This window comes from Gallus gallus, chromosome 1, assembly GCF_016699485.2.
Source record: "Gallus gallus isolate bGalGal1 chromosome 1, bGalGal1.mat.broiler.GRCg7b, whole genome shotgun sequence".
NCBI classification, from domain to species: domain Eukaryota; kingdom Metazoa; phylum Chordata; class Aves; order Galliformes; family Phasianidae; genus Gallus; species Gallus gallus.
This window is the reverse complement of record NC_052532.1, coordinates 132,140,083-132,166,601: the sequence shown is the minus strand read 5'-3', so window position 1 is coordinate 132,166,601 and position 26,519 is coordinate 132,140,083. Positions and strand designations below refer to the sequence as shown.

At 42.7% G+C, this 26,519-nt stretch overlaps 1 protein-coding gene across 3 annotated transcripts in view; it reads left to right on the top strand.

The window, feature by feature from the left end:
• The first annotated feature begins 11,221 nt into the window (after positions 1-11,221).
• VWA3B (von Willebrand factor A domain containing 3B) overlaps positions 11,222-26,519 on the top strand; it is a 68,750-nt gene continuing 53,452 nt past the window's right edge. For all 3 annotated transcript variants that reach the window (XM_040655369.2, XM_004938476.5, XM_004938475.5), the window contains exons 1-7: positions 11,222-11,263; positions 12,984-13,070; positions 14,692-14,916; positions 16,942-17,036; positions 19,424-19,674; positions 21,368-21,527; positions 25,043-25,212. In XM_040655369.2, coding sequence (XP_040511303.1) covers positions 13,031-13,070; positions 14,692-14,916; positions 16,942-17,036; positions 19,424-19,674; positions 21,368-21,527; positions 25,043-25,212 — 941 coding nt within the window. In that variant the 5' untranslated portion in view covers positions 11,222-11,263; positions 12,984-13,030. The remainder of the gene's footprint in view (positions 11,264-12,983; positions 13,071-14,691; positions 14,917-16,941; positions 17,037-19,423; positions 19,675-21,367; positions 21,528-25,042; positions 25,213-26,519) is intronic.

The following is a 26,519-nucleotide window of genomic DNA, read 5'->3' as shown; positions in this document are numbered from 1 at the left end:
ATGCACATAGATATCAAAACAGACAGCAGCAAAGAGCACACAAGAAAATTTTAGCTAGCTTAAAAATATGGTAACAACTTAATAATGGCATCTGGAAAGTTCCTCAGGAATGAGCTAAATGAAGCTATCACCACGCTCCTTAAGGTTTTGCCTCAGAAGTGTTTTTACAGAGGCTCAGTGTAAGTCCCAGAGCTGGGCATTTTTGTGTTAGTTTTACTGAGTGCGTGGAGATGAGAGAGAGTGATGACATTAGAAACCCATTAACATCCTCCCAATGGAAAAGGAAATAATAAAAAAATCAGATGTGTTGTTTGCAGTTTTCTACAGAAATACTCCAAGCAAAAGACAATGTGAAGGTCTATACAACTGCCATTAATTAGAATTTATTTATGAATGTATAATTCGAGAAATATTTTCCAAAAGATCTGCTTCTGATGTGGGAATGACCAAATAAAACCAAGAATACTCTGTAGTTCCCTGGCCCAGCAAGCTCCATCTCACTGTGCTTTGCAAATATTAACTAGGAAAGCAGTGACATCAGCCTGAGATGAATGTCAGCATGTTTCATTACCATTAGTGAGAGGGAAGCAGAAACAAAGAGGGGCTGGGTGATCTGCATAGAAATGGAAATGTCCCGACACACATTCCTTTCCTTCCTATGTGAAGTCGACAACAATGAACTGAAAAATAATGTCTGAATTGCACCTGCACGTACATCACGTGCTTGTCAGCGCGCTATTTTTTTCTGCACGTTAGCACCAGCCAGGCCATACACCAGGCCATGCATAGAATGTTATTTTTATATATGCAGAAGTATGAAGCAGTAGCCTCTTTTTTTTCTATTGCATGTTAAACTTCAACGCGATTATGTATTTAACGTGCAAGGTAAAAGATCAGTTTCTTAGTCTGATCTGAGTAATCAAGTAAATCAAAATTATTTAAATGCTGTAATATCCCTGGCTGTGACAACAAAGAGTGTTTTCTTCTTACAGGGCACAATATTCTTTAGCTTCAAGAGAAGTAAGACAGGTGTTCGTGTAGCAGAATAGCTGCGGGTCTTCATTTTGCGTGCTTTCAAACATCTGAAAGCTATTCCTCTCAGGAAAGAAGGAGCTTATGACTGAGTTAATCTTCAACCAGAAAAATAACACACTCTTCCAGTGAAAGTTTGGATCTTTTCTGTGTACCTGGAATGAGCACTCGCAGTTAATCGCTGAACCCCAAGATGTAAAGCTGGAAAAGTGAAAGGCTCAACTTTCCTCCTTTATTACCAACTGCCTTACAAGGCTGATTGTTTACCACCAGTATACATGAATCAGTTAAACATTTACTTCTGTGGTGTAGACGGGACACCGGTGCTTAACTCCAATAGGAACAGAGTGTGAAAAGTACGGCGGAGAATGTCTGGGAAATATGCATTGTCACTGTAGAGTGTTTTCAGGCTAACTAGAATTCACTTATGGAATTACAGCGACTTTTTTGTTACTGAACGAATGTTTTACTGAATGGCAAGTATAAACAGAGGGAAGAAATGAAGTGCGCCTGCTTTTCCTGAGTCAGAATGGTGGAGAGCCTGAAGGTGCTAATAGGCTGTGCTGGCTTCTGTGCTTTTCTATCTGTCAAAAACATTAGTCTTCCCTTGCCAATTGCCTAAACCTCTCTCTTTCCCAGAAAACTCCTATGATGTACTTATGAATTCCAAGTATGAATTTCTTCAGATTGATGAAAATTACAGGACAAGGGAAAACAAAGCTAAAGTAGCATAAAAACAAGCAAAAGGGAAGACCGTCGGAGCAATACAGAAAGAATTTTGCTTCACTTGCTACACATGCAGGTTCACTGAGGCATGCTGGCTGCAGCGGGGGGTGAAACGTGTCTGTGTCTTATTCTGGACTTTCGGAGTGTCCGTGTTCAACTCATCAGCGGCGATCACTCAGCCTAGCGTGCTTAACTGAGGTTAGAGACTGGGCATCCTGGCTCCTGGTTTCCAGGGTGCTGCCAATATTTTTTAAAACAAGGTACTTCTTGGCAAGAATCTGGAGCTGCTTCTTTTTCACTGAACCCACCCTGGGAAGACCCAAAAGGGGGAGGCTGAGGAAGACTCTGGGAAGACTCTTGAGTAGGGAGTCCATGCAGGGAGAGCAGGGCTTTCTGCAGCAGCTCACCCAGAGAGTTCTTTGTTTGCTCTTGAAGACAACAGCATTTTCTACGTTTATTGTTGTCATAACAATATCGGAAACATTAAACTACTCAAAAGTAGTTGTGTCGCCCCGTTTCACCTCAAATACTTGAAAATAACTTAGCAGAAGGAATACCAACTGTAAGTGGCAATGCCATTTTTGCTAGCTGGCTACAAATCAAACCGGCTTTGGTGCTTTTTTTATGACTAAACTCAACAACTTCTTCGGGGTTGAGACCCTTTATTTTATCAGCACAGACCACTAACTGCGAACACAGTGTGCAACCACAGCTTTATTTAGCTATTCCTTTGCAATACCACTGCAAGAAGAAATTTAACCGCATCTGAAGCCCAGCTAGGTAGCTGCAGGAAATGCAATAATGGTGTGATTGCTATTTGCAGATATGTCATACTGAGCACTCCGGGCATCTTGGTGACACCAGGTCTTTAGTACAGGACACACAGCTGTTAGGTGTGAAATGGTGGGAGGTATTGTTACAGTTCTTCCTTAAGCAAAGCAGAATAAAAAGCAAAATATACTGCCTCTGTGTAGCAAAATAAGCCTCTTGGGCTTCAGCAGTCTTTCAGGCAGATTCTCTCCTTATTTCTCTCCTGAATGGTGCTTTGCGTAGTATTTTTGTAATGATAAATTGATCCTAAACTTCTATGAATTAAGAAACAGGACACAAAGTTATTCAGTTTATGGGTGAGTAACAGCTGAATCACAACTGACTTGAATTGGCAGACTCTTAGAATCTCCATTCCAAGTCAAATTCCAAAACAAGAAGTCATTAAAAAAAAAAAAAAAAAAAAAAGCCAAAAAAAAACCCCAACCCTGAGATTTCCCATGGGAAGGAGATTTTTGGCCTTTTTTTTTTCCAGGATAACATTCTGGATGACATATCTGTTTTGTTCCTTGCATATTTTTCTTTAAGGCCTTTAAGCTGCCCAGAGCTCTGGCTCTTTCCCATGCTGTGACTGGGAAACCCAGGAGCAAGGGAGCAGACAAAAGCCTGATTTCCTCAGATGTTCAGGCTGCTGAGAAGCCCAGCACTTGGAAGCCCTGGAAAAACCTTCCCAAGAGCATCTTCTTCCGAACCTGGAGCCAGCTGATTGTGTGATAATTCATGGGACAACACGGACTAATCACGAGGGCCTTGTCATTTAAACACTCCAATTACCTCTTTTTTTTCTGCAGCAGCCTCTGCTCCTCTCCACATCCCACAAAGCATTCCAGGCCTACCACGTTAATTGGAAGTCTATTCCCGTGTATGGACTTTAATTAGCACCTGAGGGGCACAGGCTGCTGTCCTGACTCAGGTGCACCTCAGAATGCTTCATAGGGTCTCGTGGGGCTGCTCATGAGGCAGGTAGTGCCCAGCTCAGGTGCAGGCCTGCAGGGTGTTCCCAGCCACCCCCGTAGAACAAGAGACCCTGCTGACTGGCCAGCACACAACACTGTGGCCTGGGGCCCTGTAAAACAAGAGTCATGCCAGCTCTTCCCATTATTTTGCTCAAGTAATGAGTAATATCAGCAGCTCCTGATTTTAAGTCTGTGAGCAATGTCGGAACACTGTAAAACTGGGGATTGTAGGCAGCCGTGTAACAAGTTAATGACTTTGACTATTATGTGACTCATCTGTAAAATGGGCCCTGAGTTATGAAGACACACACCGACTGTGGAGTATTACAGAAAATTAAGACCAATGTGACATAATTACGATAGAAGTACTGCAGCTGGAAACAATGGGAAAAATGGGAGGGGCCATAGCTCCGCTGATTGGCTTAATTACACTCCTGCACCCCATTTCCAAAAGCAGAGCATGAGTTAGACCCAGCACCTCCTGCCAGCCCTTGCAGCCCTTACAAGGGGGTGTAAAACATCCTTCCAGCATCATCCCTCTGCTCCTTCCTCTTCCTCATCTGTGTGTGCTGAGAACCCTCATTCATAGGATGGCATTGTCCCATTGGTGGTCACTGAAGAGTGATGCATGTTCTTGTCACAACAGGTCAAGCCCCATGTGACAATCTGAGGAGGTGCACAGCCCACGTTATCCATCACCCCAGCAGCATCCCAGCTGTGCTGGCTGTCTCTGAGAGACACGTATGTCCTGCAAGCAGGGGCAGCTTGAGAACAGCATGTCAGCACGTACTTCATGGAAGCTGTTATCTACAAATTATTTCAAAACCTTAATACATACTGAAGTAGGTAGTATAATACGTTGTGAAGAGTAATTGAGGGTTATGCTAATTGTGCTCAGGCTGGAAAAATAATTACAACACACTGAAGCCTCTGACCTCTTCTGAATGAGCTCAGTGGTAGAAACAGTTTTAAAAATGCTTTAGGAGGAGACAACTGATTTTATTTAGACGCAAGGTCCTGCCTAAAAATATTCTAAGCAACACGTCCATCAAAAATGTAGCACAGATAAATACGAAAAGAGGTGAAAAAAGTGTCTCAAACTCTTAACACATTTATTTTCTTGTTCTATCAAAATGGTGTGCTGGATTTTACCAACTCCAAATCTATGCTATATTGTTACAACTCAGTATGTTCTAAAATATAACATTAATAGCTTTAATGTCTCCTGTAGAATCTGATGTGACCCATATGATGTGAAGGGACCATGTGTCTGCCAGTGAAGAGAAAGCCAACCCTTATATGTAGCCTTACATTTTACAGATTATTGTAGAATCATAGAATATCATGATTTGAAAGGGACCCATATGGATCACTGAGCCCAACTCCTGGCTCCACACAGCATCACCCAAAAATCAGACCATATGTGTGAGTGCACTGTCCAGATGCTTCTTGAACTCCAGCAAGCTCAGTTCCATGACCACATCCCTGGTGAGCCTATGCCAGTGCCTGGCCACCCTCTGGTGAAGAACCTTTTCCTGATATCCAACCTGACCCTCCCCTGACACAGCCTCATATATACCAGACATACGTAAACTAGATATTTTTGTATATGTGAAATAAATGGCCAACATACATCCTCCTGGGAAAGGGTTATCATCTATGATACACGCATTTTGGCCAAATAACTCCCATCATGAATGAATGTAGAGAAATTAATCTATTGCACAAAACACAGGCCCGGTCAGAAAGCGACTCGGAATAAATGTTGACAGCCAGACTTGCCAGCCATTCATCCACAACCATTTCATATTTGCAGAAACTGCCAACGTTTCCTGCCTGTTAGGAGTGCACGCTGTCTGGGCAGGCAGAGCACACACAGGTCTGGAGACATGGCGTGGCTGCCTCACTCTCCCTGCTGACTTTGCATGGGATCAGGTGAGGAGCTGTGACTAATCCTGTTTCATCGATGACGGAGTCACCTGAGGCTATTCACATCCTGCGGCGGGGGTGGGGGGAAGCGCCCAGCAGCACACCTCCTGCAAGCCTCACTTCCAGTCAAGACTTTTTGATAATGCCATGACATTATACCCTAGATGAAAGCAAGTAATTTAGCTTAAATATTTTTTCAAGCTGATGTGTTTGCTGTATGTTTAATGCTTGAGGACCAAATGAGTTCTGATTGACTCTATCTAACCTGGATAAAGCTGCTTTTACTGCTGTCCAAAAGGTGATCTTCTAAGCAACCTGATGTAGCTGTAGGCGTCCCTGTTTTTTGCAGGGGAGTTGGACTAGACAACCTTTAGGGGTCCCTTCCAACACAAATGTGATCTAGCTAGAATTCCCAGCCTGTCCTACCTGGGAGCAGCTTGATGATGTTTCATTTGTAGGCCTGTAGCACTGAATTTGCTGTCCCTGGATGCTACCCACCTTGCAGAACTGTGCTTGCTTTCATCCACAGCTGCCTCCTGCTTGCCCCCACCTGCAGCTGCAGTGGCTTTGGGGGCTGGTGCCTCCTTACACCACCTGGGCTGTACTTTTGGCACCAGTCTAATAGTAGAATACCTCAAGTCTAGGCTTGATTAGAAGTCTTAACATGCCCGCTTCACTGTTGCAGTGAAGTTCTCTGTTATGTGCTCTGCAAGATGGGTAACTTTGGAACAGAGTATTTGCTTTTAATGTTTAGTGGTCCTGTTTTGTTTGTTTGTTTTCTGGCATTCTCAGTGCTCCCCTCTCTCATAGGCTTAGTCATGGTAGCAGGGATTTTTAGGGAACATGCATTACAGAAGGCAGACAACGTGATAGAAATATATGTAACACACTGGCAAGCACTTAAAAAAATAAAATGCAGTCACATAATTCCTTGTGTGCGTGTTGGTGTGATCTGAGCATGAATGGCAGGGTCAGGACACAGCTAGATTGCTATGAACGTCGTGTGGCTCGGGGTATTTATAAATAAAACAACCTGGCTGTTTTCATTATAAATGGATGTCCTTTGAGTTGGATTCAGCCTCGAGATCCTATCAAAAAATTGCCTCCAAGCTGGCTGGAATCCCAGGGATTCTGAGGTGTCCTGAGGTTTTGTAGCACACCACCGCTCTCAAAGCTTTCACACCAGATACAGCCTGTATGGATCTCAGGTTTTTCGGTGGCATTCACTGCATTTGCACAGTTCTTCTTTTTGAGTGCCCTGCACTGAATCAGTTTCCATTAACCACTGTGTGACTACTGCTTTTTCTTCCTAGAGCTTCGGAAGAGCCAAACCTCCCCTTACTGGAGGAAACAGCTCATTCGCTATCTGCCTGCTGCAGAATGAACTTTTAACTTGGGCTTATCCTAGCATACTCAGTTTGCTCATTTATTTGCTGGCTTTTGAACATTTCTGCACAATGTTAGATTTCTGAGCTCTTCTGGGACTCAAATAATTCAAACACTTCAGTTTAAACTTCTGTCATTAAGTGTATATGAACAATGTCCCAAATGCCTCTCTATGTTCAGCGTTGTGAAATGTGTCAAATGGTGTCAAAGGAGCATTTGAACCCGAAGTAAATATTAACAAATGTCTACTTTGCTTTTATTTCAACTCTTCCACTGAACATTTCCCCTCAGATGCAAACTGACCCACTCCCTCATGGGCTCTGCAGCCTCCTCTTTGTCTGTCGAGGAAGTCAGGAAGCACTTCCATGCAGCTTACACCCATGGTCCTCCTTCCAGTACAGCCTCTCCAGGATGGGCACTGTGCCTGCCAGCATGCTTCTGTGCTTGTGCAAGCAGCCACTTGGGAAGAAATGCAGGTGATACAACCAAGGCCAGATCACCCTGCAGCAATGAGGTGTCGGCAGTGTTTGTATCTTTCATCCTCCGTTCCAAAGACACAAACACTCTGTAGGTACCAGAGAGTAGCAAACCCAGATGTGCAGCACTTGAAATACAAAGGTCATGGAGCACTGCTATTTTTAGTTGTTTCTGTTTGTTTGCTTGCTTGCTTGCTTTTTATTTCTCATTGATCCGTTGTGCACTGTCCTTAACAAAGATATCGCTTCTGCTGCTTGAATTCTTCCTTCTCCCTGACACTGCACATCAGCCACATGCCCCAAAGCCCCTCTTTTGCCTCTAGCTTTGTCTCCTGAAGTTTTAGTTTATTCCCTTTTGCCATTTCCCATGCCTCTTCTCTCACTAGACAATCCCTATTTTTTTAATTTCATGCCACCTCTCAACCATATCCTCTGCCACTTTTTCTCAAGGAGGTGCTTGAAGGGTGAGACCAACATACACCTGAAAGCAGTATTTAAAATACAGCGTGTCTGGCTTGCTAATTCTTACATTCTGCTTATGCTGATAGGCTGAATTTTTGGTGTATGCACTTTTTGTAGCCAGTCACTGTAAGACGTGTGCAATGAGGACAGCATGAACTCAACTTGTGTTGCCTTCCTTACCCCCTTGCAACTGATTCCTGCCTCCTCGAGAGGGAGTCAACAGGAAGTGTGACACTGCGGGGCAGGATGTGGGACAGTCCTGAGTTTCCTGGTGAAGCATCATTCCTAGCAGTACCCTGGCCAGTGCTATGAGCAACCTGACTAACCCAGCACAGGAGGCTCCGTCTCTTTGTTCATACAGTAGCAGTTACGCTAGGTGCAGCGCATGTAATGCTCTGCATGCACAAGGAACATCTGCAAATCTGTATGAAATGTTCTAATTCTCTAAAAGAAGAGGGGAAAATGAAGAAGATTTTTTAGTAAAAAACACAACGAAGCCGGAAAACAGAGAATGGATCATCTTTAGATTTCGGTTGAAAAAAAGTCACTGTGAAAACTAAGAGAACAGTTTCATGCTGTAAGCAGGAATACAGAGGAAATGCTGACAGTGCCGATTTTCAGCCATGGGAAAATAAAATGATGAAACGCTTTTATTGATAGGTGACATATTCTCAAGTCAGGACAACGTTATGCTTGCCAGTGCAATTCCAGGACAACGTTATGCTTGCCAATGCAATCCCACTACTTTGCTTCATGATGTGGTCACTCGTGAATGACATAACAGCATGCCTTCCACCGTCTGTATCACTGCATCATTCAGCCTAAAGGTCAGATGACAACACAGCTCCATGGCTCTTTTTATAGCCCCGGTACAAGGGGTGAGGTCCTGCTCCGCAGTCACTTGGATCCCTGCCTCCTCTATTACCCAGCCCTGCAGCATCTGGGGAACTCATTCCTCTCTCCAGGGTGAGCTTCATGGTGAGCAGCAGCTAGGCAGGGTTTCCACACCAACACGGATCTACGTGTACCTGATGTGCTGGGAGCATCTCGTTGTCTGCCCTGGGAAGATCATTGCCTACAGAACAACAGCAGGTGATCAGGAAACTTGTGGGAGCTCCAAGTCTCTTGCCAGCCTTTGCCCTGGGCTGGATCAGGCTCTGTGACAGCTCAGAAGTGCTGTAGCTCCAGTCGTTGTAAGGAATGTTTTCTTGCAACATGTTGTGCTCAGGGCAGCCAAGCCCAGAGTGAAGGTTTTTGGCAGACTCTGCATAGGCAGTCACAGCACATATAATTGCTTTTCTTTTAATCCATGATTAATACCTTTACAAACATTTAGGCAGGAAAACAGATAGGCTTATTCTGTGTAATGTAGAAAAAGCTACCCAACCAAGTCATATTAGGTGTGTGATAAAGAACTTCCATTGCTGGAAGAAATGGAAACAAATCAGCATATTTATTTGATTAATTTGGGGTCACCTGCTTATAAACCCATTGCACTTTAACTTTCAAGAGAAACTTTCAAAGCACCCTCCTTAACATCGAGGTCTGTATAGCAGCTCATGCTACTACAGTGTCTGAGAGGATCCTGAGAACGCTCAGTACCTACTATTTTTAATGACCTAATGGGAAACTGTTTCCTGGCTGAGAAATAAATGTCTTTCCTATACCTCAGGGGAATAGTTGTGCAATCAAGAACCATTTGTCGAGTCCTGGCTTGTCCTCAAACCCTTGCTTCCAACTGCAGGAGAAGTTGGAACTCAGCTTCCAGCCAGAAAGAGGTGCTGGTAGCTGAGCCATTAGCCTTATAAGGCACTTTTCTGTCCTATCTCTGTTTACGACGCCATCTTGCAAAGCTGCAGCCAACAGTGAGGCATGCGTGGAGTGGCTGGGCCATGCACATGGGTTAGGGTTTCCACCTGAACATGGGTAGGTAGGTAAGAATGATCAGTCGATCCTACAAAGTAACCCACCTTTTATTGCTCTATGATTGCACGAATAAAGTTAAATAAAGGAGAACATGTGCAGATCTCTATTGTTTGTTGCTTGGATGGAAATTATGCTGACAAACGAAAACATTTGCAGCCCAAGTACTGCCTAAACAGACCTGTTCTGTATTTTTGGCTTTCTGACAGGAGCAGAAGCCCTTTAATATTGAGTTTGGGTTTATAGTACACATTTTTTTTTTTTGCATTCCACTGGAATAATTTTCAGCCAGGCTTCTCCAGCAGCATGCTACATCTGCTGTGCTGCTGACTGAAACAAAGGACACACAGCTGTTTTTAGAATCATAGAATCATTAAGGCAGGAAAAGACCTCTAAGATCGTTTAGTCTAACCATTCACCTACCATCAGTATTGCCCACTAACCCATGTCCCTCGGTGCCACAGTGTTGTTTAACCCTGCAGGTGGCTAAGGACCACACAGTCATTCACTTACTCCCCCACTTTTCAGTGTGATGGGGGAGAGAACTGGAAACAAACAAACAAACAGAAAAGCAGAACTTGTGGGTTGAGATAAAATTATTTACAAAGATAGGGAGAAGGAAAAGGACAATAGTTATGACTATGTATATATATAAATGTATACAACAAGCGAGCAATTGCTCACCACTCCCCAGCTGATGTCCAAGCAGCAAAACAGAGAGAGAGATGAACTCCAACTCCCTTAAAAACTCCTGCATGAATATGGTATGGAATATCCCCTTGGCCAGTTCAAGTCAGCTGTCCTAATTCTGTCCCCTCCCAGCTCACCGGGCCTTCGCTGAGGATGGCCTTGGCTCTGTACAACACTGCCCAGCAGCAACATCAACATTGGTGTGTTATCAGTATTGTTTTTCTCCTAGAAACAAAACATTGCATCATACCAGACACTCTGAAGAAAACAACTCCATCTCAGCTGAAATTAAGGCACACATCCACACGGTTCTCGAACACCTCCAGAGACGGTGACTCCACCACCTCCCTGGGCAGTCTGTGCCACTGCCTCACCCCTCCTTCTGAGTAGTTTTTCCTAATATTCAACCTGAATATAAATACTGCCAATTGCTTACTCTGATCCAGATATTTGTGACTCTCCTTCCATATGCACGGCATATGTCATTTTGGTCCCTACAGCACCAAACGCTCTTGGTCATCGTGGCATCTGTCAGCAATGAATTTGCTCGCATTTCCCTCGCACAGCCCTTCTGTACACCCAAGTCTGTACCCTTAACAGAGGGGCAAGAGAAATAAATACATACATAAAGGTTAACAAGCAAACACCACAAACTCAAGATTTGGTGCCTGAGGGCTTGCAGTTCTATTTATTCCTCAGCGCGGTTTCTCCGAGGGGAAACGAACGCGGCACCGGCACGGGACCCGACATGCAGGCCCCGAGGGGGCGGGGAGGCCGGCCCGTAGCAACCGGGCCGTCTCCAGGTCAACAGCCGGGCGGCGGCGGCGGCGACCGTCATGGCAGTGCCAGAGGCAGGTGAGGGCCGCGCCCGGGGGGGCGCCGCGGGGCGAGGAGAAAGCCGTGGTGCCCCATGCCTGGAGGCGCTCAAGACCAGCTTGGATGGGGCCGTGGGCAGCCTGAGCTGGTGGGGGGCAGCCCTGCCCACGGCAGGGGTTGGGGCCGGGTGGGCTTTGAGGTCCCTTCCAACCCAAACCATTCTGTTTATCTATGATTGTATGGGCTCAGCAAGCACAGCCACGTCTGTGAAAAGCTTGCAGCACATGATGGGTGTGAGTTGTACTTGGATGAACTCATGCTCACCTTTTGAAAATAGTGTGTTTTGGTTGAGAATCTGGGTTGGTGGTTTTCCTGGTTGTCGTCATTTCTGAACTCGCATGCTTTTCCCAGAGCTGAGGTAGATTTGCTATTTTCCACTGAGGCCGCTCCATGGCCTTTCCAGTGCTCCTTTACACGCAGTGCCAGCACTTCACACACAGGTGGTGGTGAAGTGGTCGGGAAGCGGCTCTGGGCATCCGAAGCACAGGAAAATCTGTTGCCACACCTCTGGGCATACGCAAAACGAGATGGTGTCTGGGATTTGTTCTCCACCTGAAGTGTGTGTCAGCAGTTACCGTCAGGGCATAGCGGCGCTGCTTCTGCACTGCGTTAGGGACGGCATAAGTCTCACTGCCGGCGCTGTCTGCCTCAGCTCCTCTATCGCCAATGTTCCTTTTCAGTGGTGGAATGCCAAGTCCCTGCCACCCGGGTGTTCTTGTGCTAGCAGGCATCTGCTGAATGCTCGGGTGTTTAAATCCTGGCTTTTTAACTTCCTCCCTGCCTTTCTTACTATTAATGTCCGTATATATGAGGAGGAGAAAGCCTGGAATGGTTTATATATTTCTGTACGGGTATTTTAACCCACGTAAGAGGAATAAATATATCTACAAGAGGAATAAATAGCACATCCACTTCTACAAAAAAAACAAAAACAAAAACAAAAAAACAAAACCACAGAGGAAGAAGGCTGTGCAGTCCTGTTATTATTTTATCCCATTTTGGCCTTTCCCATAGGAGGAACTGCTGCATGACAGTAGCTAGCAGCTGGCCTATTGGTGATTCGTAAACATCCCTCATCCTTTCATCTTATTTATTAAAACAAGAACCGAAATGCTATGTCTGAAAGCAGCACACTCAGCAAATATATGCTACCTTGCTTCCTCTGGCATTTTATTTTCTATTCATATGTTGTCTTTCAGTCACAGTCAGGCCTTATACCACACACACGTACAGGTACACAAGCTTAATTCTTTTCCTTTGTGAGTCATCTTCTGGTCTTACAGGCAAAGTTATGAATCTCTTCACAAAACTGCGTCTCGGACACTGCCAGGATTACTCAGAAATGGGATGGCTGGCGGTAGGCCAAAACATCACATTCGTTCTTGTAGCATATCCGTGTGGAAACTCCTGCATTGGCTCTTTTTGAATGATAACTTAAAGGGGAAGAAGAGAAACCGTATTACCAATACCCACATTCCCATTTCAGAGTATGAGCATGTCCCTGTCAAATCTGCCTCTGCTGCATGGGAGGCAGCTTTTCTTTTTAATTCATACTATTATTTTCCTTGAGGAAAATCTTTACTTTAATCATCTGCAGTTTATTATTGCCTGGGCTTGTGTGCAGCTGGTTCCAGAACATACTGACCTGTTAAGGACATTATTTTAGATTATTATTTCTTTTTTAATGACAATTCCTCAGGTTCTTAAGAAGAAAGCAAAGAGGAGCTATCAATCGAGAGATCCATCATGACTGGCAACCCCTGTAAGACACTTGCCTGGAGTGACTGTGAGTGTTTCAGGATTGCTTTTACACACATAGTGTGTTTTCTTGAGTGATGTAGAGTTTTCTTTGCTAAACTGTGGCGTGCATGTTGCTAACTGTATTGCTAATGTTCTGAAGCTGTGCCAGTCTCACCCATGCTATGTATAGGGTGCTGTTCTGGCCTTTTTTCTGGGGAGGAAACTGGGTACGACAGCTCAAATGACTATAAACAGTGCCTGAGTATATACAAAGCCAGAGCAGCTGCAAACCTTCACCTGTGTCTCTTTAGAGTTAACATCTGTCGTTACTGCTTCTGTACTGAGAGGAGGAGGAGGAGGGCTGGTAAGATGCCAGCAGCCTCTACAGGCATGCCAACCAGCACCCTGCTGGTAGCACTGCTGACTGGGAAGAAGCTGATGCCAGCATGCCCCATGCAGAAGGCTCTCACTGAAGGATGATTTCTGAGTATACATTTTCATTTCCTCTATGTGTGATTAACTGAGGAACAAATCTGTCTAATGAACCCTTGTAACCAGGTCAGTTGTTGTAGTATTTGATCTCAGCAGTGAGTTCTCCATGGTACTCCGTACCAGACCGAGGGTTATTTATAGTCATTTAGGATAGAAGTACCCTTTATGTTTTGGAGCCATTTTGTCCGCACAGTATATTTACATTTCATCTGGCTTATGGTAAATGGGAAGTGGAGGGCTTGGATATTCCAGATAATGTTGTTGCTGGGGAAAATGGCCAGAAACATCAAATGTCCTCAGAAAATAAACTTAGATACAGCAAGGGTATTTAACTGAGCAGAGTATTTTGGGAATGAACAGGAAATACCAAAGTCCTCCTAGAGCCTCTGTGCTGAGGAACAAGAGAATTACTGTTGTCGTCACTTCCATTTTTGCCCCAGCCTCTCTAAGCTCTGATCTGCCTCTGCTCCCATTTTCAAGCAGAGATATCCCAAGCCAACAAATCAGTGCTGAGATACATTCACTGTTCTGCAGAACTTGATATGAAAATGGACTTTCATGTCCAAGGGATCCTGTGCATGCACACGATCCATTGCAGCCTGAAGCAGATGCTGCCAGTGCCATTGTTTGCAATTGTGATAAATGATGTGAGATGAGGGAGTTTCACTATCTTCTCAATAAAATCAGGATCTGCTGCTAGCAGTGCTATTGCTTATGACAGATGTTGAACATATCATTGTTAAGGGATCCTTGTTTATTGCATAATGCTCCTAGTATGTATGTTGTGATTCTCTGACACTCTTTAGATGCCTGCTACAAACTCTCATTCCCAAGATTTAGGAGAGACGTCTTAGGAGCTGGAAGAAATGCCACTTGGCAAGCTGGACTTAGATTTGTTTGGGCTTGGATTTCAGCATACGAGAGATGTTTTCTTTAATAAATTGAAGGTGAATATATATGGAGGGGGGAAAAAAAACATAGCAGTAAGTATACGTGTAGAACTGAGAGCAGCCTTCCAGATTAAGACTATTGCTCGGTATAACAAAGGAAAACAAGAACTAAGCTACATGTGTAGAGAGTACTGTGGTATATGTTAAAGAAAACAAAGAATTGAAGTCAATTATTATTTTTTTTAAGTGTAAGTGTTGTTATCCCTCCATTTCTCTTTACAACAGATGCCTTTGATTCAAAGAACAGACAAGACCATGAGAATTTAAGTTTCCATGAGGACCACAAAAAGAAATCAGAAGAGAAGGAATGGAGTCTGACAGTCAGTCAGTGGGACGTGGATGTACAACCCCTCATTTCGTCTTCTGAATGGCTTCAGCTTCACGGGCTCAAGAGAAACAAATTGACCTTGTCACAGATCTTGTCACAAATCGGATTCCAGCACAGGAAAGGTATTAGACAAATCAACAAGCAATTAAAATAATTTTTTCTGTAGTGTATTGCTCATTTTGCACCCTTGTGTCCACTGGGGAGATATGTCATCCCTTATCTTACCACAGTGGCAGAAAGGGAATCTGTATCCCCTGTTTCTGGTGTTGCCAGTTTGGAGAACTGTGGAACTCCGTCTCCTTTTGATCTGAGGACTCAGTACCCAAAAAGGGCTTTTCTTACTGAATTGTGTAGTTGCTTTCTTTACTCCAGGCTCCAGTTCAAGTCCTCCATAGTTTAGCTACAGCTGGGAAATAACAGTCAGTGCTGAGGCTGTTAGTCTTTAGCCTGCAAATAATGCCCCATGAGACTCTGCCCACTTTTAGATGGCAGATGTAATATACGCAGTGCCATAATCTGAAATCTACTAATCATCCAGGCTAGCCAACTTGCTTGGGAATATTATTTCCAGGAAACCAGCTTCAAGAAAGCAGTTAAATTTGATTAGAATACAGGCTGCTTTTTGTGCAAAATTAGGCTATAGAAAAATGTTCCTTTGCAGTTATCTGACAGCTGGAGGGGAAGAGTTTGCTAATAATTATTAATCACTGCCATAATAGTGCTTTGCAAGGCATGGTAAAATATTCTTTTCTTTGAAGAGCCTACTGCCTGAGAAGTAGGAGTTGTAATGTATTGCTATTGTTCTAGGTTGCATAATTTAAGATTTCAGCTGGCTTGTGGCCATGGGACATTCAAAAAGCAGCAGTGCAGACCCTGGAATCCTGTGTGCTGTAGATGAAGAAGCCGCTGCTGAGCGGGGTTAATGTTGTTACAGTGTAATTTTAGGAGCAGAACGTACTAACTTAGCAGGGCAGCATGCTGTGCAGAATAGCTGCTTTGTGACGTTAAATATTCCCCTCCCCTAATGTTTTCCTATCAGTGGAACTACTGCAGAAGATTTCTAGCTACTGAAAGAGAGCAGAGTGCGGCCTTTTCCTTAGTTGCACCCACTTCTGCACCCGTTTAGTTGTGTAAGAGAACAGCATTATCTGTCCCTGTTTTTGTATTTTGTTTGATGAACAAATATTTGCAAGTCCTGTTGTGAGGTAAGTGGGTAATACAGAAGTTTAATTGCTTAAACCTTTCTTTTATTAAAGTCACATAGATTATTTTTTGCCTGTAAATGGTACAGTGTGCTTTCCTCCCCCCACTTCTGACTAAACTGGTAGGCAGAGGCAAGAGCAGGGCAGCTTTAGGAGGAGAAAGTGAGCCAGGAGGCAGAAGCAACCACAGCCCAGGCAGGGTTGACCAGGACGCAGCCCTGCAGTGTGTGAGCACAGCAGGCAGAGCAGGGTGCTGGTAACAGCGTCCAGTGGCACTCCCAGATGAGGTGAGGTGATGAACCAGCTCTAGGGTCCAGCCAGGGAGTGCAGCCAGAAACAGGAGATGGAGCCAGAGACAAGCCTGGAGACAAGGCTGTAGTACAGGGCTGAGAGATCTAGCCAGGAATCCTGCACCCACCATGGCTTGAAGCAGGCACACCTTGCCAAAGAAGCAAAGGCTGGGTGCCCAGGCCTGAGCACCCTGTGGGTGGGTGGAAGCCCCAGATGAGGCTGATCAGGGTAACCCAGGACTGTTGGTGCCCCCAGGACCCCAACATAAACATAGGAAGCAAAAAAATGGTAATTCGATGTCATTAGAATTTCTCTTGTATTTCTTAATGTCCAGAGATCAGTATGGAGGCATGTGCCTCATAAATGGATACTATGCATGTCAATCTGAAGAGTACCTGAAGGACACATGTACTTTGCTATGGGAGATGCTCCTTCTCTTTCAAAGCCTGGTATATCTAAAGAATCCCTCTCATTCCTCTAAAAAGGTTTCCCTGAATTCTGATTTTACAGTTCTGTAGAAAGATAGTAAGCAAAGCACACGATAACAAGAGCAAGAACTACTCTCCTTTGTGTTGCGTGTGCTTTAGAAAAACAGAACATAGTGAAAGTAATCCTGATGATTAACAACTTGTTCTTTTGTAACCTTTACTGTAGATTATGTGACCACTTTGGGGAAACTTGTGGCTTCTCGGTATGCAGATGGTCTGTTTCCTCAATACATGTTTGCACACGATGGCAGCGTGTATAATGTAAGTGGAACTGACTTGTGGTAGCTTCCCTGTGCACTTAGAACTTCTTATCGCTGTAAGTAGAATTATATGACTATAATGTCTCCCTGTGACACGAAATACATACATACATCTGTTGTGTGAGAACTTTATCTTTTGATCTGTTTTTTTTTCTTTCTGTTTTCTGAAATATTAGTGATAGCAGTAGAGAAGCTAGATATCTTTTTGTGCTTTTCCTTGTGGAGTCTCACACTCTTGTCTTGGTGCAGCACTGCAGTAAATCTTGCCATAGAAGAAAGCTGCAGTTTCTAAGCAACATTTACTGTTTTGAAAGAAAGAACACTTAAAAAGAAGATGATCAGCTGAGTTTTTTTGCTTTGTTTTGTTTTTTTGTTTTTAAAGTACTTGTAGTCAATAAAACAAATGGGGATGCTGAAATTAGACAACATAATGTGCTGTCATTGCCAGTGCAAAATGCTGCTTTGCTCGGTGCCAGTGGGTCACAAAAGGCTCAGCCCGGTCTATAGAGAGCTAGCTGGATCTCTGCCCGGGCTCATGTTCTAAGGAATGTCTTAGTAACAGCTGCTGGCTGTCCCATTGTTGAGAGGATGGATCGGACTGAAGAGATACTCATGTGAGCTAGAAGAGGAGAGAGTTAATTCATAAAGGATTTTACAAAAACAAATGGCTTGTCGTTTGTTTGTTTGTTTGCTTTCTGGTAGCTTGAATCTTTTCTGAGGCACCAGGTGTAAAAATGGGAAAAGAACTATTTCAAGGATCCTTATTCCCTCATTTTTTCATTAAATTAATCCTGTATGAAATGTCTACATGACGTCTTTTAATCATAGAGCATGTTTGGAGCAGGGAAAAAGACATTTGTGGTAGTCTTAAAGTAGCGGTGCCATTATACAACATCTGGGGAGACCTCATTTAGAATATGGTGCATGATATTATGTGCAGTTACCACAGGGTAAGAAGCAATTTCAATTGGAGTAGGTACCTGGAAGAGCCAGTAGGATGATTGGCAAGGGAGTGCTAATCTTGTAAGAGGTCTTGGTTGATGTTGCTGTATTTAGTTAAGACTAAAGAAGACTGAGAAATGGTAGACTTGAATGGCCCTGGATGCTTCCAGAAAGGCAGATTGCAGGCACGGAGAAGAGCTGTTATTTTATATGCTAAAAGTCATGCTAGTCCAAGAATAAATGGATGTGAACTGCCATGAATTAATGTAGAGTGGACAGCCAGAAGTCTTCCAGCCCCTCAGAGAAACGGGAATCTGGACTGGCCAACTAGAAGCAAAAGGGTGGCGCAAGAAAAGTGCTTTATTTTAAGACAGAATTTGATCAGTGTAGTGCAGTAAGCTGTTTGTGCGAGTCTGGCAGCGATAGGAAACTGGACTTAGTGAGCGCTCCTTCCCAGGCCTCCATTCATCTGCAGACAGCCTGCTGTGTGTCTGGGAGGCGTTTTACAGTGCCCTAGCTAACAGTAAAGAACAGTGAAAAATACATAGGAGAGAAAGGAGTTTGCAGCCTGATTTCTCACTGAGAAATATTCTTGTTTACAAACATCTGTAGCTCCAAGGTTTTGGACTAGTCCTGGGAAGGCAGTTGGGGGTAGAAGGTAGTAGGTAAATTAGCTTAAATGGGTCAGAGATATTGGGGATATATCTTTACTGGAATCTGCAGTGAGTTTTTAAGCCCACAGATCTTTTTGCACAGCGAACATTCGTAGATACATACATAGAGAGGGTCTCTTTCTTTTTGTGCTGAATCAACGTTTTTCTTAATTTACTGTTATGACATGAGAAGTTTTAGCTGTCGACTGCATTTGACTAAGCCCCTTCCCTTAAATAGTTAAGCTGTAATGTTGGGCATTGTTAGTGAAATAATAGCACAAATAGGAAGCCTTTTACATTTCCTTTCAAATGCTAAAGACAAGGTGGAGATTGAAGTGCCCCAGCACCAAACTGTTCACCCCCTTGTATGGCTGTGCAGCGTTTTAAGAGCCAGTCAAAATTCTGGTCTAAGAAGGTACAAAGTGTCTGTGTTCCTGTTTGTTCATCCATCTGTTCTGCAGCCCTTTCTCCATCCTCGCTCCTGTTCAGCTCACTCTAATTGCTCCGGTCTTGAGACAGACAAGGCAGACAACCCACTGGCAGTGTCCCATGCTCGTATAAAAAGATTATGAAAGGCAATTAGGACGAACTGCAACGTCTTTTCTGTTATGGCTTAGATACGTTTGTCAAGTATTTGCTTCTGAAATAGCGAGAGAAAAATGGGTTGTTTTCACTGCTACCTTGGCTGGCATATCTGGCACTTGCAAACCAGTTAGTGCAGCTGTGCTAAGCTTGGGGCTTCATTTGTGTTGTTTTAATGTTCGGTTCCTCTCTCTCCCTTATTTAAATAAAGCTGACAGCCAAAAAAGAACTGATTCTTCATTTTGTGGAGTGTCTAATGGGAGCTATTGAGCTGTATCAGCAACGAATGGAATGGTTAACCAGTGAAAGCCGGCTGATATTTGGAGTGATACAAGAACAGCGCATTGTCATTGTTTTGGATTTTGGCACTGCAGCTCCAACCGAATTTGATCTATGCCGTGATGCACTTTCTATGGTTCTTGTGGAACAGGTGACACAAATTGCCAAATTTAACCTCGTTCGGTAAGCAGAAAAGGAGTCCATGTCTGTCTGTTGTTGGAGAACAAGAGTCTTATATCACACAGATGTGCGTTTGGATAATGTGATTTGTGTCATGGCAATATGTATAGATTTTCCACCAAGGTTAACCCAGAGTAATGCTGAGTTTGCTGCTTCCATGTAACAAATAAACCATTGTTACCCTGAGGAGAGGATAAAGGCTAACAGAAACCAAATGGTGATACAAGCCGTCCACAAACGTAGCACATGTAGAAAAACAGAAAGACAAGGGATGCTTTGCAACAGCAGTAATGCGCTTCAGTAATGCATCTAAGTATCATAGAGAGAAACGGTGAGGTCCCATCTGATTGCCTGGGTATTTTTGTGTCTTCAGGCAGTACAGTTTTCTGCCTTACAGCTGAATATACACTCCCCCACGTACCATAGACACAGGCATAGTCATTTGTATTTCTATAGATTTCCATGGTCACAGAAATAAGTAGTAGGACTAGGAAACAATACCGAATTTCCATAACAAAAGACGAATGCTTGTTCCTTAACATGAGTAAATGAATCTGGGTTTAGTTACCAGTAGAAAAATAGAAGCAGCTATTCAGATTTGTGCATCTTTGCACAAATTCTCATTTTTATATAAGTGTTTGAAGTCATAAGCTTGGGTCTGTGTATATGAATGGAATTTTGTGACTATGAAAAAATGATGCACAAATTGGGCCATACAAATTTGGAATAGGTTCCCTAAAGATTACTTTCAACCACACTATGATTCTTAATGTTGTTTTATGCACGCTTTATCCTACAGATTTGATTGTGTTTCCCTATCTTAATTCTCTACCTTATGATACACTCCATTTTAAAAATAGGAGATGATTTCCATAGCTTTCAAGAAGCACATACAGTATTTTCTTCAAAGATGATGTGCTAAGCTAAGTCAAAATTGAGGCACAATAAATGTGTTCGTTGATTTTTCTGTTTGTTGCAGGAGGGAGACAAAGGACAATACAGCTTACAAATTACTTCTGTAAAAGAGTCCGAAAAAGTGTACTTCTCTTTTAGGTTTACAAGGAATGATTCAGAATGGTGCTTGGTGGAATGTCACAGATCCTGGAACCAGTTATTTGACTGGAACCTGTTATTTTTTAGATTTATCTTTTGTCTTTTCATGTGTACATAAGCAGGTATACATGCATATACGCTTTGCACCTCTGTAATGCCAAAGACAAAGGGCCTTTGGCCAATGAAATACTGAAAAGCACTGCTTCACAAATCCTACTTTGATGGGCAAATAAAGATCAGCTCTTTTTAAAAAATCAGAAGTAGGTTAAAATGATGCGATCTGAGGGCCACGCAGCAAGTCTTGGAAAGAGAAACCAAACTGTTTTTTGTACACCTATTTAAAAAAAAATGTGCTTTTATAATAAATATGTGATAAATAAGCAAAAGGATAAATATGAATCAGGAACTGTAAAGTACTGTAGCCCTCTTGGGTATGCTTTCAACAGCTGGCTTGAAAAACAGTTATTTTTGTAAGGGTTTCATTTTACCTCTACTTTTATTGCAAGTCTAGAGCTAATATATGTGGTTTATTGGTATTATTACATAACAATCCATAAGAATACTAACAGTAGAAGAGCTCCACCATTTTGCTTTGTCAGTATTTTTTTCGCTACTTTTGATTTATAGTTAATGTCACTTGCAGGGCTGCTGAGGATCTTATGAAGTGGCAAGAGAAATCCGTTCCTGTGTCTGAATATACTGTAAAATCTGCTGTTAAGTGGCTCTGGAAGCTGGACCACACAGCAGCTGCCAGCAGTACCACCCCTGCTGGAGCCCTGGTGGAAGCCATGAGTGATGAGACGGTAAGCTCATACATCTTTTCAGAAGCCTCGAGTAAATCCAAGAGTATTCGGTGCCAAACTGGCTACTGTGATTTGCCCCATTGAAATGTGAAAGATAAATATTAATAGGAGGATTTGGAAGGTTTTTTTCTGCTTTTTGTTTTTTGTTTTTTTTTTAATCCCCAACAGTAACTGCATACTACATTTATTGATGGCTTGCTTATGTAAATTTATTGTATTGTGAAGGCAAAGTCTTGTATTTTCTTTTTTGGATCACACAGAAAAGTATACAGTCATTAAAGGAAAGAGTAAATACCCCGACTTCCACTTTCTTTGCCATATTTGTTTTTCAGGGTTTCAAGTTCATGAAAATATTCCTAATATCAACATTACTGAAGACAAGGAGAGCATTTTTATTTTGCAATGTATTCAAAATGCTTTTGAAAAAAAAAAAAATTGTACTTACAATCCAAAATATTAAGTACAGAGATTTCTTTATGCATTTGTTGACAGCAGGAGTCTTGAAATACTTTTTGCATCACCCAGGTTACAGCTATAATTTATTTCAGGGCAAAAAGACAAAGCATCTGCAGCTATTGTTACAGTTGAATTCTGACTATTTTTCAAAGTACCATATTCTATTATTTGTTTATAGCGGAAGTGACAAAACATAAAAGATATGTGCCATCATTTGAGCTAGTCAGTTAAAAATTGTACTGCTAAAGAAAGATTTTATGAAGTTGGCTTCCAATATAAATTCAGTTCCTGGCACCCAGATTCAATGGAAAATCATGTGGGTTGGAATCATTAGTTTTTGCTGCCATTAGAGTCCATGGCTGTGCACAGATCCAATCCTAACTCCCTTGTAAATTTTGTTGTGAGACAGTGTTTGAAAGAGAAGGTAGATTTGGCTTGAGTTTCCTTCTTGTTCCCTGTGCAGATGAGTTCTCAGCTGGATGAACCTCAATGTTTTGAAAATGATATTAGAAAGGAACTGGATGAGGAGCAAATTGTGCAACACTGACACTTTTATGACTGCTTTTTAAATTGTCCCCTTCATAAATTATGCTAACATTTTCAATTTGCAGTGTGTTACAAATTTTCTGGTGAGAAACAAAAAGATGATATTTGGATTTCAGTACTGTCTAGATGAAGAGAAGGCTTATTGGACCTGAGTCTGCATAGAGATAAACAGAAATTAAAATTCTTCCAACAGTGAGGCATCTATTATTTTTTCTAGACATTGGTGGGCTAATGGGTAATCTGGGGGAGCCTGTTTTGGCAGGTGATCCATGTAAGACAGACTTTAATTACTCCTAAATACAGTCATTATCATTTATAACTGACAGTTCAGTTTGAGTGCAGGCTGTGCTGCTGGCTGGAGGAGACCCCTTTCAGTCCTAGGCAAGACCTGTGTACTGACTGAGCGGTCATAAATGACTCATTTCTCAGAACTGCTTCCGTCAACAGAAATTGCTCCCAAACAATAGCTCCTTTTTTTCCCTAGACTTGGCTCTTCCTGTCATTCCGTTAGGTTGAGTTCTTCTTCCATGTGTGGCAAGTCCCTAGATTTCCTTTTCTCATGGCCTGTCAGTGCCCAGCTCAAGATCACTGTGCTGTGAGGCTGCAGTCCTTTGGGTTCTACTTGCTGCAGATGCATCCATGGTCTCTAACTTCCAGTTCTACACGGGTGCCACTCTGCAAAGTGTGGGTCACCCCTCCTAATGTACCTCCCCTCCCAGGTAAAGGTTGCGAGGAGCACTCTGTTGTATTCTCCTTCCTGTTCCTGTATGGAGTTTGTTTGCTTATATGGATTGCTGCATAAATTATTGTTTTCAAAATATGGAGGAACAAATGGAAAGGTTTGAACCTTTCCCCCCCCCGTTCTGTAAGGAACACTTCCTTCATGGTATGGTATTGCTGGCTTTATGGTTTAGTGGAGTGAATTGTCCGTGGTTAGCAATTTTGTTTATTTTCCTGAGGAGCTGGTTCTGCATCAGCTATTCCCAGGAAACTTCAGCATTTTAGAAGCTGCAGAGGCAGGCACTTGAAGAAAGTGTGAAAATTAATACCCTTACTAAATATCAAGTTTATGAATTATTGGCAGCCTTAGGAGGGAGGTGGAGAAGATGTGAATCGGAAGGAACTCGAAGAAAAGTGGTTGTGCAATCTGCATATGTTCCCCCAGGTCAGGAGCCTCTTCAGCAAAAGGATTTTCCAGGACAAGGGTGTTGTCCAAGGCTTGGGTCTCAGCTGGAAGAGCTTCATGCATACTCTGACAACTATTTAGCTGGATGAAACACAGAGGGAACCTTCCAGAACTGAACCAAAGCACAGATGTGTGCAGTTTTTAATTTATTTTGATTCTGTGCATCTGTTTATAAGGCTGATAAGTGTTGTGTTAACTTTACGCTTTAATGAAAGATGTTCATTCTTTTCTTTAACATTAGCATTTGTCTATTGGTGATGTCAGGACACCTGGCTGACAACAGACCTGCTTGCTCCCAAGTGAGCGTGGTCCTCAAGTACGGGCTCTGACTTCCACATGGGATGCCCAGCCCCCTGTACGAGACCTGGGAAAACCCAAGGTGCTGCTGTGTTAATTTGTGAGGTTCCTGCTTGGAGGAGATGTCTTCCAGCGTTGACCAGTAGCCAGAATATTCCTTACCATACCTGAATGCAGTTTTTCTGTTAAACAGCTATTGATCTCTATTTGTCAATAGATATGTACTCTGGGTATGCCATAGAGTCGATACACTATTCTTACTGTCTTGAACATCATCATGGGTTAAGTGTTGGTTACTTTTGTTGTTAATGTTGGTGAAAATTCGAGGAGCATATTTACTGGTTATTTGTTTTGCATGGTTATGTGCAGGCGCTATCAAATCCATCATAATGTAATACGCAAGCAAAAAGCAAAGGACCTTTCTTCAACTTCTCTTGTCTTCTTGCAATAATGTTTTCATAACATAAGTGTATGTGTTCATAACAAACATGCCAAGTTCCCTCTGCCTCAGAAGTATAAAAAATATGAACTATCTGCAAATACCTGTGGTAGCATTCAAAGAATGATGCATCTTTCCTAACCCTCAAAATATACGTTGGCAATGAAAGTATGTCTGGTATTAATGTTCATATTGTTTTTCAGCCCTGGAAAGACATTGGGATAGTGCCCCTCTTCCCCTCAAGTGGAATGCAGCGCAGAGCCTTTTCTTGGCTATTAACACAGTTGTCCTTCTTCGCACCTCTCTTTGGTTTCAGTTAACTTCTGTGGGAAGGGGGTTGTTCTGAGCAGAATCAAGTTTGTGAGCTGTGGGCCAGGTTCTCTTCTCGCTATAGGAATTTCCTGTGGACTTCATCTGAATTGCTAGCATAAATGAGAAGGAGAACTGAAAATTTGCAAATTTGATAACCCAAGCAAAGTATTGATTCTACCAAATTTTCATACTGGTGCTCAGCACAGCACAGGGCTTTGAATGAATACCATCTATGTAAAACAGTCTTCCCAATTCTGTTTTGTTTTTGTTTTATGACAGATTGAAGCTGTTTATTACTTTGTGGTGGGTGACGTTCCAGCGGACACAAAGCAGCTACTCCTTGGAAAGGTTTCTGATGGCCCCTGTCCAGTCAACACTGTATCTTTTAATGCCAGGGAAGATGAAACTGTTATTTTTCTGAAGGAGCTGAGCCGCTCGGCCTCTGGCAGGTATGACAAAGAAGGAGCAGTGTAAGATTTCAGCACTTCTGTTTTGCTGCTAAAACAGCTATCTTTTGCTATCTGAACAGCTATGTTTTGCTGTCTGAAGATACCTGAATATTATCCCTGTTTTTCTCATGAGGAAAATGAGACAAACCAGTTCAGTAAGTGGTCTGGATAAACAAAGAAAATAATCTAAGAGTTTAATAATCTAACTGAAATACAGGGTCTACTCAAACAAACCTCTCTCCACATATGTGCTCACTTGCTTGAAGAAGGGCCATTCCTTAGTTATATCCTAAATCATCTGTTGTCTGCTCTTCTTTGAAAGTCTGAAAATTGTTTAGGAGAAAGAGTGGCAACATGAAGTTTTCGTCATATTGCTCTGTACTTTGGTAATATCCACAGCCACCAGCAAAGGATGTAGAGTTTTTTTTGGATCAAGTGTCATGCAGACATGTACTTGAAAGGTAATGCCTGTCCTAAATAGGCAGTGCCTGGATCAACAAAACACTGTAGTAGTGTTATCCATTAGGCCTTGTTGTGTGAAACTGCAGTTCCTCACCCTGCTTTTCAGTGTGGTTGGTGGAAACTGATATATTCCATATGGTTGTTGGCTACTTTATCCTGGGAACCAGCTGTGCAGTGAGAGTCAGCCTTCATTGGGAAGGGATAATACAACTTTGATCTTGATTCTGATATCAAAATAAGGAAAACAAATGAGAAAACAAAAAAGAGCCACATTACCTAACTCTGGCTGAACAGCAAGAGGCCAATAGGAGCCGATAAGGTGTTTTTCTGCTTAACGGAAGTCATTGTACAGTTACAGAGCTGTGAAATGCCTGCTGTAGCTTTCTGTTTCACTGTTGTTTGTGAAGAGTGGGAAGGTCTCCAACAGTAGAAATCTCCCAAATGACAGCAGAGCAATTGATAAGATGGCAGCTGCTTAGCTCTTTTATAGCCGTCTGTGTTTGGAAGTAGCTTTTAAGAGGTGGAGTGTCTGCCAAAAGCCAAGACTGTGGGAAATTGTTATGTTTATTCTGATATGTGTCTAAATGAACTGTGATACCGCCATGATACCACATACATTATTGGTCACCATCCTTCATTTTCTTTTGGCAGTGTTTTTTCCCTCCTTTATAAAGAGAAGGTAGAGAAAGAGGCAAGAAGAGTTGTGACAAGGAGCTCTGAGGAATTGTTTTGCCTAATATGATTCCCATTATCTTCATTATTTTTTGAACTAAAAAATAATTGGTGCAGAGGCCACAAATATCTTGCTGGTGGATATTTGCCAATAACTGTCTAAAAGGTTGTCA